A 13759-nucleotide genomic window follows, 5' to 3' on the forward strand; every position below is an offset into this window, starting at 1 on the left:
AACATTTCCACAATGCAATAGTTTGAAACAAAAGTGTAGTGTAGAGCAGAAGACAGTGACCTAAATATCACTTTCACTGTAGGATGAGTGAGTTGCTCCCAGATCACAAATCTCCTTGTGAACCAGAAACTGTCCACACTGACCATGACAACTCTCATGGAGCAATCTGAGTCCCAGCTCATACTCAAGACAAGTTATAGATATTTATATGTCCTTTGGAGGCAAGTTCAGTCTATAGGTTATGTACAAATCCCATTTACCTTTCCAACAACTATGCACATAAGGATTTTGGACCACCTTAGTTGACTGATGTCGCAATTTCAAGAGCAGACAGTTGGGAGTGTCATTCCATCTGTTGTCTGACTGCAGATAAACTCTAATACATGTGGTGGGCACTCTGAGAAGTGAGCAAAACTCAAGGCTCTAGCCAGAGTTCCTGAGGGTACATCCAAAATGAAGAAATATGACTGAGTGGCAGTTTTAACATTAAGCCCATTCCAGGAGACACTGTATAGAAAAGCAGCACTATGACCAAAAAGCAGTCACTGAGCCCAGGTTGGTTTTTGGGTTTTTTTTTTTACTTTTTATGGGGTTGAAAGACAAACAACTAATTAATTTACAGGCTTTAGAAATAAACAGCTCTAGCTTGCATGGTAGTAGAACTCAAAAGGAAATTTTAAGTCAAAAGGAAGAACATTATACATTGTAGAAGCTCCAGGATTAGGCAGACACTTCTTAGGGACCTTCTTAGAATACAGTTTGGTTTTATTTACCTTGGGACCATGTTTATACCTAAAGCCTTTTAAAAATTTTTTATTGGATCTGTATCCTAAGCCCTTTAGATAGTTGGGGAAATTTTATCCTTGTATATTTAATAAAGCTGTAAATATATAATTAAGATTAGTATTACTAAGTAGTGCATTAATTCCGTTTTCCATTGGGTCATTTGACAGTTATGTAATGCTATCTTACTCACGAAAGAGATTATATGACTTGGATGTGTATAATCTGTTATAGTTAGTAATTGTCAAATGATGTAATTAGTATGGCATATGACATAGAAAAGGTATAACAATAGAATTACATTCTTTTCCATGACAGATGCAATGTTACTTAATTTTCTAATTGCATTTCCTAAAAACATACAACACAGTTAGCAAACTATTACAATAATTTAAGTACACTGTTAAATGCTTTTAGTGTACTTATAGTAAATGTTCCACTGTAGTGGTCCATAAAAGATAATTAACAGAACTTGTTTGACAAATCCATAATGCCAGTTCCTAATTGAGTGTCTTAGACTTTGAGTAAATTAAAAGACAGTATTGGTGGGAAGAGTAGGTAAGTATAGCAGTGGGAGATATTATATTATGATTAAGTGCCTAGATTGAAACAGGGAGAAGTTTCAGTACTGGTGTTGGTATAATACATCATGGACTTCCAGAACTATATTCATAAGACATCTCTCATATCACATAAAATAGATAAAAGTTAGCAGCATTCCCTTTTATGAAGAAATTGCTAACTCTCTAACAGTTTTACCATAGACTTGGTAAATTAATTCACTGCCTGAAGACATGAAAACTGACTCAGTGAAATGGCACTCGAGGGTTCCATATTCATTGTCAGTCCCACAAAAGAGAAAAAGAATGAAGTTCTCTTCAATTTTGTTAATTTAATCCTGCTCTCATCAGAGATGCCAATTTACATAGCGTTTTGCCTAAAGCACATATATTTCTCCCTGTTTTCTTCCGTTGGGTTTCTAAAGTAAATCTGGCCAAAACTGCACTGATTGGCACTCAAGCACAGCGGATAGCTATTCTGAGGAGACAAAATTCAAACAAATATTGTATGATTCAGACAGGAAATGTACATTCGCTTAGATCATGGTTCCAGTATTCTAAAACATACTCCTTATTCTCACTTCTATTTATTGCAGCTGTTTGCTCTGTCTTGTTTTACATGATAAACTCTTTGGGGTAGACGGTATGTAAACCTGTGTGTCTGTGTTAACCAAAGGAAACAAGATCTTTAGATACTATCTGAACTGGTTGAATGATTTTTATTAAAAAATAAAAGAGTATGCAACTCTACACCACTTTTTATTTCATTAAAACAGGTTAAAACAAGAAAGGGATTGGATTTGCTTTCCTTCTTGATTTAAGTTCAGAAAGGAAGAGAGCTTAATCTAAGCATAGGGATAGTGGGGCAGGCCAAATTTTCATCTAGTACTGGATATTTAGGGGAAAATATTGAGGAATACTTGCACTTTGCCTCCTACCAGTTCCCCTCTCAGTTTCCAGGGCCCTGCCCATGAGGGAGCTTTTGACCTGCAGGCTGTATCTCATCTTTGTGTTTAATATCTTTTGACTGACGTTTCTTCCCCGAGTCTCTGCTTCCAGAACTCATTAACATTTTCAGCATCTATAGCACTCTGTGGCAAGGAGTTTCACTACTTACTAGCTATGCAAAAAGATACTTAATTTTATTTGTTTTGAACCTGCCTCTGGCTTCATTAGAGGGCATGCTGGTGTTGGTTGACAGTTGGACTTGATGATCTGAGAGGTCTTTTCCAACCTTAATGATTCTACAATTCTATCATTAATTATCTTCATGCCACTCTACTGTACATCTTCTCTTCTGAACTAAAGTATGCCCCCCTCATAAAATCTGATTTTGGTAAGGGACCTTACCTAAGTTTATTTGATTTCCCAACATACTTTGTCAACAGGTCCACCTTTACACATAGTTTTCATCAATTCCTTCAAAGACTCTTTTTTGTAAATAGTTTTCATATCTTGTGATAGGCCAAAAGCACTCAAGGTTAATGGCAGATCGAGCAGGAACCCTAAAACAAGCTAGGAAAATGCCACCCGGAATGTTAAGGTTGATTTGGCTGCATTCACAATTAAAAGGGAAAATTTTTCTATTTTAATAACAAAATGTAACTCAAAAACTCAGAGCTTTGCATGTGTTGTTAAATTTAGTTAACAAGAAAATCATCAGTTCATACAGTTAAAAGAGAAATTTTTAAGAACATGTCCAAGGACTATTTCAAAGGGTCACTTGTAGTTGTTAATCTTCTGCCAGTACTTAAATGTGAGTGATGTAATTTAAACGTTTGAATGTACCATTTTTTTAGGATCTCGCCCTCCCAAAATGTCTTGTTAAGCAATGACTGAAGTAAATAATTTTATATAGTCTGTAAAGTCTTATTCTAACACTGTGATAGAAATAGTAGCATATTGAAACCAGCAGATATTTAGAAACAAAATAGGTGGGAGGAAGTGTTCTATTATTTTCTCCTGTAAGTGAAAGTCTAAAATTAAGTCTACTTAAAGAAAGAAAGAGAGAGAGAGAGGGAGAAAAAGCATGACTTTCTTGTCTGCGTGCGAAAGAGAATCTTTGTCAAGTAACCTTTATAGGCCTTGGTATAGCTTAGATTAGACTGATTTGATTGTTTCGTCTGGGGATTCAGCCTGCAGAAAAAATAGAGAAAATGAAAGCATCCTTATTGATTAATCCATCTCCTTTTGTCTTTTGATTTAGAGGTTCTGTTTCAGAGTCTGCCTGGGATATACAAGGCATTTGAGAGAAGACTGTCTTCGTGAAGGTGAGCTGACAGCTGAGAGGTATTTTTGAAATGCACATAGCTGAGAAACGGAACAGACATTGATCTGCACTTAAAGTACATTATGTGCCCTGCTTTATAGAGCAAAGAAGTTGGTCTTTAGGTCTGGTCACTTTATTACAGTATTATAAGTCAAAACAATGGCAAGGGGCTTATCTGATTTGTAAATTGAAGTATAAATTTAAACTGCAGAAAGCTTAAATTATTATGACCTATTATTCAGATTACATGAACAATGGGGCAAATAGCTTATTATCTTGAACACCAGTATGTTAAATATCACTGTTAGGTAAAGCTGTGTCTTTTGGCATTGTGCTAAGACAATATATTTCTGATTTACTTATTGATATGTTAATTCTTCTGTAAAATTAAAAAAAAAAGACCTTTGAGTCCTTGAGAAAGTTTGGTGATGGAACGTTATTCTTCAAAAATCAAGACTATCAGTACAGCTGACAGTTCAGAGATTCATGTGAATTCATGTGAATTCAGAACTCGTGTGAAGCCCTTCATTATGTGAGAGCCCACAATGTAAATATTAATGTTATCAATAAAAGTACCTAGAAATTCAGTATTACACATTCTGAGCATAGTTTCAGCTGATGGTCGGACGCATTGATCAACTGCACCCATAAAACACTTCGCTGCCTCAAGGCAAGCTTGCAGCGTGCGGCGTGGGACCGGCGTGCCTCCCCTCTCCCAGTGCTGCCAGGCTGGCAGTCTCCGCGAGAAGCAGCTGAGAATACCCACACTCATGTTAGGCATCAGAAACAAAGCGATGCCCCAGATGAGTAGAATTTCTCCAGAAGAGGTGAAACTGCCAGTGTTCAGGGAAATGTGTTAAGCAACCTTCAGATAAAGCCTTCCACTAGGATTATTTTTTTTGTCATTCAAAACCTAAATCATTCTTTTCTACCTTCTGCCTGAACAGAACAGATAAGCTTTTTGTCTTATAGCACTCAGATACCAGGACATTAAATAGCTCTTAGAAGAGACTCATAATGTGTCAAGGCATTGTAGGATTCTGTTCAGCTGCAAAATTAAAACTGGGAGATAAAGTAAAATACTTGATATGATTAAGTACTAATGTTCACAGTGGCCTTTGCTAAGCATGTGTTCATGTAGTTAACAACTGTATCATATTGCTCATGCAGAAAAAGACAGATTTAATGTTGTGCAGGCATAATAGTAAAATTCAAGAGAAATGAAGAAAAAGTTGTTTTCTTTCTTCCACGGGATCATTCTGTCACATTTATGTAAGATAATGTTCTCTCTCAGCTTCCACTGAAAAATCTCACCACTGTGTCGATTTCTTTTATGTGCAGAAGCTTACTTGTGCATATTGTTTTCCTCTTTTATTCCACTTTCTTCATTCCAAAACAGTAAAGAAAATAAGAAAAAATCAAAGGTCTCTCAGAATGATATCATACATATACATCTTCTTAAAGCTTCTGACAGAAAATCAAGTATGGATTCCAAATTCTTTGAGGTTTTTTTCCTTACATGTTACTCTGAGGCTCTTCTCATATGCCTTCTTCATCTCACTTCGACCTCACGCTTTCTTTTTTTCAATTCTGACCCGTTGTTTCTTCTCTTTTTCTCTCAGTACTGCTTTTTCTGGAATGGTGTAAGGCTTATTAGGCTTGGATCAATAGTATGGCATGTGTAGTCCTAGGAAAAGCTATTAAGCATAAAACATAAAGGAATGGGTGATACCTGACAACACATGACTACAATTAGTCAAAAAGACTTGGTAGTGGAAGATAATTTTCCTATGGGTATCCTGACACAAAATGTTAAGGTATGAACATGTTGGAGGTCTTTAAAACTGCATGGACACATCTATATCAGCTGTCATTCTCTCATAATATAAAGCTAGAGATACCAGATTTGTTCACAAAAGGTTGTCTGTCAATCTCAGTTGAATATATACAAAAGTAGAGCTCTTTGGTGAGGCAGTATTTTTAATAGCTGCATTTTCCAGTATAACTCCACTTATGAGTTTTTAAAATAGCTACTGTAAGTGTTTGAGTAAAGATATGAACCCAGTTCTTTCTGGACTTCAAGCTATGTACGTAAACTACTGATGAAAAGAAGCCCAAATCACAAGGGTCCAGATGAGACTCATACCAGGGCCGACATAGGATATAATCTCTTTTTTTGCTCTAGATGACTCGCAGTAGCAGCTGTTTCACATCGGCTATGAGCTCCACTGCAGTTACAACTTTTGTTACCTAGAGAAATCAGGATGTCTGCCTTCACCTTCTAACACAGAGCCTGCATTCAGTGTGACTTCCTCCACAAACACCAGCCTAGACACATCACCCAAATGTAAATGATTAAGCCTAGAAGTGAACAATTTCATGTTCAATTACCTGTCACATTTTACTGGTAATTTTTCTTCTGCCCTCTGGGTCTGATTCATCTTTCAGTTATACTCATGTAAATAATGAGAAGCTTTGCCAAGTTAAAGGAGTTACAATTAGTGAGAAATTGTGGTGAGGATAAAATCAAGCCCCCTTGTTTTAAATTTGAGGATCTCTGAAGGTAACAACACAGAGAAAGATTGCTTTATACTTTACTTACTTTAAACTTATTTAATTGATATCAGACTATAAAAATGTCTCTCAAAACCTGCCAAACTATACTGTTACTTTATATATGAAATTCTTATTTCTGAGTGTTAATAAAACCTGATATATTTAAAAGCCTGGTCCTTTAGCAATTTTCATAAGGCATAAATCACAAATGACTTCTATGAAAAGCTACTAAATGTGGTAATAGCACAATCTAAAGAACAGCATCAGCAGTTTTAAAATCCTAGTTTTTCATATTCAACTTATCAACTCATGAAGACATACTAGTCTCAGAATAAACTAAATTTGTGTCATTATTTAGTACAGTAATGCTATAATCAGATTTTATGTAAATACATATCATAAATCACTGGTAATTTCAGTCTATGATAGCTAGATAACAGTTTCACGAGATATCAAAAATGCAGGTGTCCTTAAGGATTTTGCTCAATCAGTATTAAAGTAAGGAGAGGTAAGCACTTGCATGGGAACTTTTCTCTTTTGGCAGGGCCAAGCATTTTACTGTCGTAAGGATGCAAAGAACAATCTGACTGTCTGGAATAGTTCCGTGGCCAATATAAATCACAGGATCTCCATTGACTTCAAAAGAATGTGTGAATTTACATTACGTGGAGAGCTGTCTATTTGTTCATACTTTTAGATTAAATGTCATTACTATTATTAGGAAAAGGTCAAACAAAGTGTCTATGTTATAAAAAAAATAAAACTGAACAACCATGCAAGGCTAAAACACGTTAAGGAGAAGTGTGCTCCTTACCACTCACAGCTTAACTTTCAGAACTAGGCACCTGAGACTTCGCAAGTCTTCCTACTGAGTGCTTCTTCAGAGAATAAGACAAACATTTTTTTCATTTTGAAGAAATGTGCTTATTATTCTGTCTGTGATTTTAATGCAGCTGCCTTTCCATGTCAGTTTTTTGGTGTGTGGAACCTTTTAGACCTATTGTGATGAATTTTTATAATCACAACAGAAATCCAGGAAAAACTATTTACCTAACAAGTATAGAACAGATTTATAAATGCAATTAATCATCTGGAGTCCACGGTCAGTTCTTAACTCTGTCACTTTGAGTGCTATTAAGTTTCACAAAATCTTTGTTGTGCACTCCTACTGAAAAGTCCCAACAGTGGAGGTACTCAAACCACTTACTTAACTTTGGCAAATAATTTGAGTCTAAGTAGGCGGCCTTATGATGAAAGATGAGCCTCCAGGGAGTTATTCAGAGTATTTAGGGTAGGAATTTAAGCATTGCCCAAATAGCCTTAATCCTTTCCATAATGACCACATTTCTATCATTGGGCAGGAACAAATTTGCCTGCGTCAGAACACTACTCAACACTTCCATCAACTTCATTTCCAAATGAGGAGCCACAAAATAGACCTTCCCCATTTATATTGCTGTAAAGGACCCTAATCTGGTTAAAGAAGCTTAAGCGTGCACATTCCAACCTCTCATCTGTTCTGGAGAGCTCAGGGCATATAACGTTACCTTGAGATATGACAGTCAGCAAGTCTTTTTTTGGTGATGGAGACAAACCTTGAGCACACCTCGTAAGAGTACCCATTACCAATAGTCAACTGACTGGGTGTTCAAGAGCATAAATCGATTCTACCTAAAATATTCACCATAGCAGAAAGTGTGTTATCTAGTACCTTTAGCAGCATGGATTAGAGATATTTTTCTGGTGTTCTTACCCTGGCAAGCGCATAGAACTCCTTTCTGAATGTAAACTGATTTTTTTTAGCAGCATACCACATAAACCCCCTGCATTTGCTACTCAGAAAGTCTTGTGAGGGAAAGATGCTCTAATTATCTCTCACAATAAGCAGCAGCAAAGCTATTACATTTGTTTTAGGACTGTAATACGCATTCTAAGCAACAGACGTTATCATAGCTGCCCAATTTCTTGCTCATTGAACTCTTCTCTTCTGGCTGTTGCTTAGGTAAAGAGAGGAGAGTCCAGGTGTCAGTTGTCTGGTTATACTGAAACACCTGCAGTTTCCACGTGTCTCCCATGGAGGATTCTGAAGTGATTAGGTAGGTATCATGTGCTGCCACTAAATCAGAAAAAGCCAGGTTCTGCCTGGCAGTGGGCTTTACTGAGCTCTCAGGTGTAAAGTAACCTACTACATAAAGTCATCAACTAATAACACATTTATATTTATAAAAAATACTGTGCATATGATCACGATGCAGTGGTTCCGAGGCACAGTAGCTAAGCAGTTTCTAAACGTGCTATGCACAAAGCTTTTATGGAACTCCATCAGTGGATGGATAGTTCATGGGATCATCTGCAGAAGACTTAGAAATTGTGAAAAGACACAGAACAAGTTGTTCAGATGTAAAGACTGATTCCTGCAACCTTCAGTCTATGTTCTTACCGATTTCAATGGAAATTTTGGAAAAGTGATAAATAAGAGCCTCCATTGTATTGTGCCCATACAATCTACATTCGTTAGCTCATTTCAAATACCATGCTTTGAACAGAGAAAAGTGGCAGCATGTCAGATTAACCAGAGGGACCAATCTGTCAGATTATCTAAAAAAAGTATTATTATTGCTTTGGTTTGTGCGTGGTTGTGGACACAACGTGAAAATAAGGGAATATTGGAAAGAGAAAGGTAAGAGGCCTATTTAACAGAATTGATTGATGACATTTTTCCCAAGAACATTGCAGGAGGTGAAATGCGAAACATTCATTCTGTTTTGCAGCCATATTTAGAGACACTTAAAATGTTCTGGGATTTAGAAGAAAAAAAGGAAAAAAAAATTAATTATGATTACTAACACAACAACTTTTTTTTTTTACCAGATGCATGCTGGTATCCAAGGTATCTACATATGTGGCACAGGACCTTCAGGGAACCTATAATGCTGAGGTATCTGAATCACCCCCTTCTTCACAAAGTGCTTACAATGAAGATGCTATTTAGGAGACAGAAACCTGCACAATATGATACAAACTACAGGTTTTATACACTAGATATCGTATTGAGATTCTAAGCTGTCCTCTGAAAATTCATCACTAGAAAGTGAATTGTTATTTATAGGAGGTAGTTGGAATAGCCATGCAGAATTGTGTTTTGTTTACTCTTTTTCATTGACTGTGTGTAACCAATCATTCAAACAACTTACCCTCCCAGCGTAATGCATGACAGTGAAGGTGGAGCCCTGATCTTTTGGGGCAAGGTTCCCATTTCCATCTTTTGTGGAGGAATATACTGTATTTGTGTCTGATGTATCCAGGTAAGACTGAATGCGTTTAGAAAGACTCTGTTCCACTGACCAAATAGATTGGCTTTCTTCATCCAACATTGACAAAAAGCCTAATGGTTTCTGAAATGAAAAATAGATTTTTCTCATTTTATAGAGGAGCAATATAATTTCAGCTGCTCCTTGCACAGTAACACAGCTTGCAATTTAGCAAACAGAAACATGTATCACCTCAAAGAAAAGGAAAAAATGGTTAAAGTGTTCTGGTAAGTCTCCAAGGCTGTGCACATCAGATAATCCTGCAAGAAACGTAAGGAATAATATTTCAGTTGCCAAAAATGGTAACTATTGATGATCTTTTAGGAAACAGATTAGGCTACTTCCTTAGAAGTTATACTACAGAAAGTAGCTTCAGGCACAAAAGAAACTGTCAGGCTTATAACAGAGACTCGTCAGTCCTACAGCTGCATTAATGGCAGGGCATGATACACAGATGCGACACGTGAATCAGTACAGACAAGGAGTTTCTGTTCCATCTTCTGCAAGCCTGTTAGAAGGCTCTGTTAGCCCTCGAGCTACAAGGGCAGTTACGACAGCCCACTCTGTGGTCTCTTTGGACCCATAACCTTCTCTACAGATTCATAAATCAGAAAATGCCAGCAAAAGTTTGTATTAGTCTAACATGCAGAGGCTCCGTATAAATATACATGGCGTAAAATGGATCTGAAAACTACCTGAAAGAAAAAATCCAAGGCTGCAGTATGGTTACCAGGAGAATACACTGTTTCCATGGCAACTCCCTCTTGTACACATTCTGCTTGCTCTTGTAGGAAAAGCACTTCATTGATGTACTGGTGTATCTTCTCATTGGTCATGTTGACACACAGCTATTGTGAAAGGAAGAAAAATGAGTATTAGAAGTTTACTGGATAATTCATCGGTGTAGGTTTTACTGCACGTCTAATATTGAATTTGATGAAATGTCAATCCACAATATGTTCTCTCTCGGCAGACCATAGATTAGCAAGACCCTAGGGAAATTTACATTTTAACAGCTATTAGTATTAAATTGGGAATAAACAGTTTTCCGTCTGCACAGTCCATTGTGAATTCCATGTAAGAATTATCAAATACCAGCTTTATCAAATGTAGCGCAAATTTACACTGATTCTATTGATTGAAGTGGGGTAACGCTATGTATAAATTGGCACACTTAATATTCTTCTGCAGTTTATATTCAGGAAGACTACAGAGATGCAAAGTGTTTTTAATAAAAATAACTATATATTTGGTTAGGATCCTGACTCCGTAGTTAGTTCAACGGTAACAAAGACATTCAAACTCCTCTTCCATATATAATGTCACTGAGGTCTAAAGCAGTCTCTGAAGAATTCATTGTGCTTTGCCCAAATATATGTCACAAAACACCTAGGGACATTTTACCAGACGCTTCTCTCCATTTTATTGATATTTGAAGGGAAGATTGTTAGGAAAACGGTCTTCAGTAGAAAAGTTCAAAGTTTGGAGAGGTAAATAATATAAAAGCCGCTCAAATATTGTCTTTAATTGCCTTGTAAGACATGTTGTGCCACTTTTGCAAAATAAATAGTTTAAGAGGGATTTCATTTTCAATTAAAAACAGGTGGGAGTTCTATCATCTTACTTTGGAACCTTACATATTTTATTCAAAGCTCACAATCTGCAAAAAAAGTAAATATTTAATAACTTTGTGGAATAAGTGTTTTAACTGTTTTATTTATATTAAAGTGGAAATTTTAGTAGAAATTTCTAAAATCTCCTCCAATGCTATACTAACTATCACTAAGAAATTAAGAAAACAGAAACTCCTAAAAGGATCAAAGAACCCTTTATAAGAGGAATGATGCAAAAATGCTTGCTTGCAGTCTATTTTTAGACTAAACTAGTCACATATTTATTTTGGCCATAAACTACATCCACCATGAATAAAGTATATAAAAGTAATTCCACCAGCAAATCATATTAAAAAATATGAAATTTTTAGATCAGTCCTAAACAGTACATGGCTTAACATTCAGATGAGGGAAAAGAACCCAAGTAATGTGTAATAGCTGCCTGAATTTTCCATTAACACCTCATGCAAGTATAGTCGACTTGCACTGGCTGTACAATGAAACAGACTGGTGTGAATAACAGTAGGGAGAAATAAAACAAAACCCCCTTTTTATAACCAAATGTCTGTTATTAACTGTCTTTACCAATGCATGATAGTGCAGACAAAAGACAATCTTGAATAAAACCACTATTTTTTAAAAGTGGGATTTCTAAAGATTCAGATTGTTAACTCATTTTATTAACAATGAAAGTACACAATTGACTTATCTACTACTATCTAATTATTTTATGGAAAAAGTCAGCTTTTTTAACTTTGTCACAGGCAAAATACGCTTTACTGATAGCTCTTCAAAATCTACTTCTAATTACAAATTCTTTTCAGAAGCTTCTAAACATTATTTCAGAAGGCAGACATAATATTTCAAGCTTATACTTCACAGAATATGTAGAGCCCTAAAATGATGCATGCTGTGTATATCTTTATTTGCGAATTAGTTGTTTAGAGAACCACGTCATTTAACTTTACACAGGTATATTTTACTATAAAAGACAAAATCACTACAAACTCATTTACTTTTTATTATGTGAGGATCTCCTAAAATACATAAAACCTATAAATGTACTTGAGGACCTGACTACGCAGCAAAATTATGAAACTACACAATTCAAGACAAACAGAAAGACTGTCTTAGTCATATCTTAAAAAGATCTGATTAATAGCATCGATTTTAACTGCCAAAAGCAAAAGGCATAGTATTTTGTTAAAATATTCCTTACATAACACTTTGGGCTGTGAAAGAAAAAGAACCCACATTTATAAATTGCCAGCATATTACGGCATACGCTGGTGCCCTTTTTAGTAACATAAGCAAATACCATCGTTGAGGCTGGCAGACATATCTTTCTCCATTTTAATGTTTTATACAACCTGCTGGGAAAAGGTAATAAAACGAATGTTTCCCATGAAAAGCTTGACACAGGTTGACGTAACAGTTAAAACAGCTGAAGTGTAGAAATCGGATGAAAATGAACTAAACTAGCTTTGCTAATCCAACTTCTTTTGCTCCATGTCATATGAAGTCCTATATAAAACAATGACAAATTTTCTGTCCAAAAATATGAGAAGTTCAGAAAACTACATTTTTTAAACATGTATTTAATTGCACCATGAAAATTAGATGGAAATGTAGTAGTAATAAAAGTAAACACAATGAAATTTTTACCTAAAACAAATGTTGTGGGAATAACGTTAAGCATTGTATATTGATTTACCTTGCAGCATTAGTCAATATAATCTATGGTACTTTTTGGCATTGAACACTGTTAAACTGTTCTTCACATGCCTCTTACTGGCTCCATTGTATATCTCTTCTGTAAGAAATCCTCTTTTCTGTCTGTCTTCCTTTCTAATCCTAACTTATTATCATGTCGCAGTGAAAAAAAATACACCATCTATTTGCCTAAGTCTTCATTAAAAAGTACCTCTAAAATATTATCGGAAGAAAAAAAAATAATTTCTTGTTCAAGCATTTAAACAAACAATTTGAAATATTATCCATATTGTACAACTTGGAAAATAATATAGCAACATTTGGTAAAAGCAGTTAAGTATTCATCACATTAGACAATGTTAGCTTGATCTCCCTTTTTTTACTACATTTGACCATTTAGTACCATTAATTACACTCCAAATTCAAATTTAGGTAGAAGATCAAAATTGTACTCTGCTCCGAAGACAGAAAAGCACTTACGACTAATGAAATTTTCCTGCTCTTCACTTTTTATAAATAGCTATTTGAAAAGGCATAGCCAAAAAAAAAAAAAAGGGAATTTGTGGAAAAAAAACTTGGTGACTGTCAATCAGTGAGGGACGATGGATGTAAACACCCTTTGGAAATCTCATTTACATGCCTTGGTCATGCAGAAGGATTAGCTCTCTCGAGGGATGTGTATTCAGAGCATGGAGTGCAGCTTACAGCTGTCATATCAACACATCTATCAAGTTCTATGTTATTGGCCAAGATGGTGAAGCTACGATGCCAAGTTTAATTTGCAAGAATGTGCTCTAGCATTTCTCAAAAATGTAATTCTAAGATAATGGAAGGCAGAATCATCTTCTATTTACTGAGGTTGGACTCAAAAAATATTTTTAAACCTAAGGTTGATAATAACTTATTTCTCAGAACTATCTTGATCAATGTTCCCCCTTGTATCTGCTACCCAAA

At 35.6% G+C, this 13759-nt stretch overlaps 1 protein-coding gene across 1 annotated transcript in view; it reads right to left on the bottom strand.

Moving 5' to 3' along the window:
- Nucleotides 1-13759, bottom strand: part of MYO16 (myosin XVI) — a gene marked incomplete at both ends in the record, with an annotated part of 338331 nt that overhangs the window by 95373 nt on the left and 229199 nt on the right. The window contains 2 exon segments of the mRNA XM_082013934.1: nucleotides 9363-9563; nucleotides 10175-10327. Coding sequence (XP_081870060.1) covers nucleotides 9363-9563; nucleotides 10175-10327 — 354 coding nt within the window.

Source organism: Phaethon aethereus, assembly GCF_964289735.1.
Source record: "Phaethon aethereus genome assembly, chromosome: 1".
Classification (NCBI taxonomy): Eukaryota; Metazoa; Chordata; class Aves; order Phaethontiformes; family Phaethontidae; genus Phaethon; species Phaethon aethereus.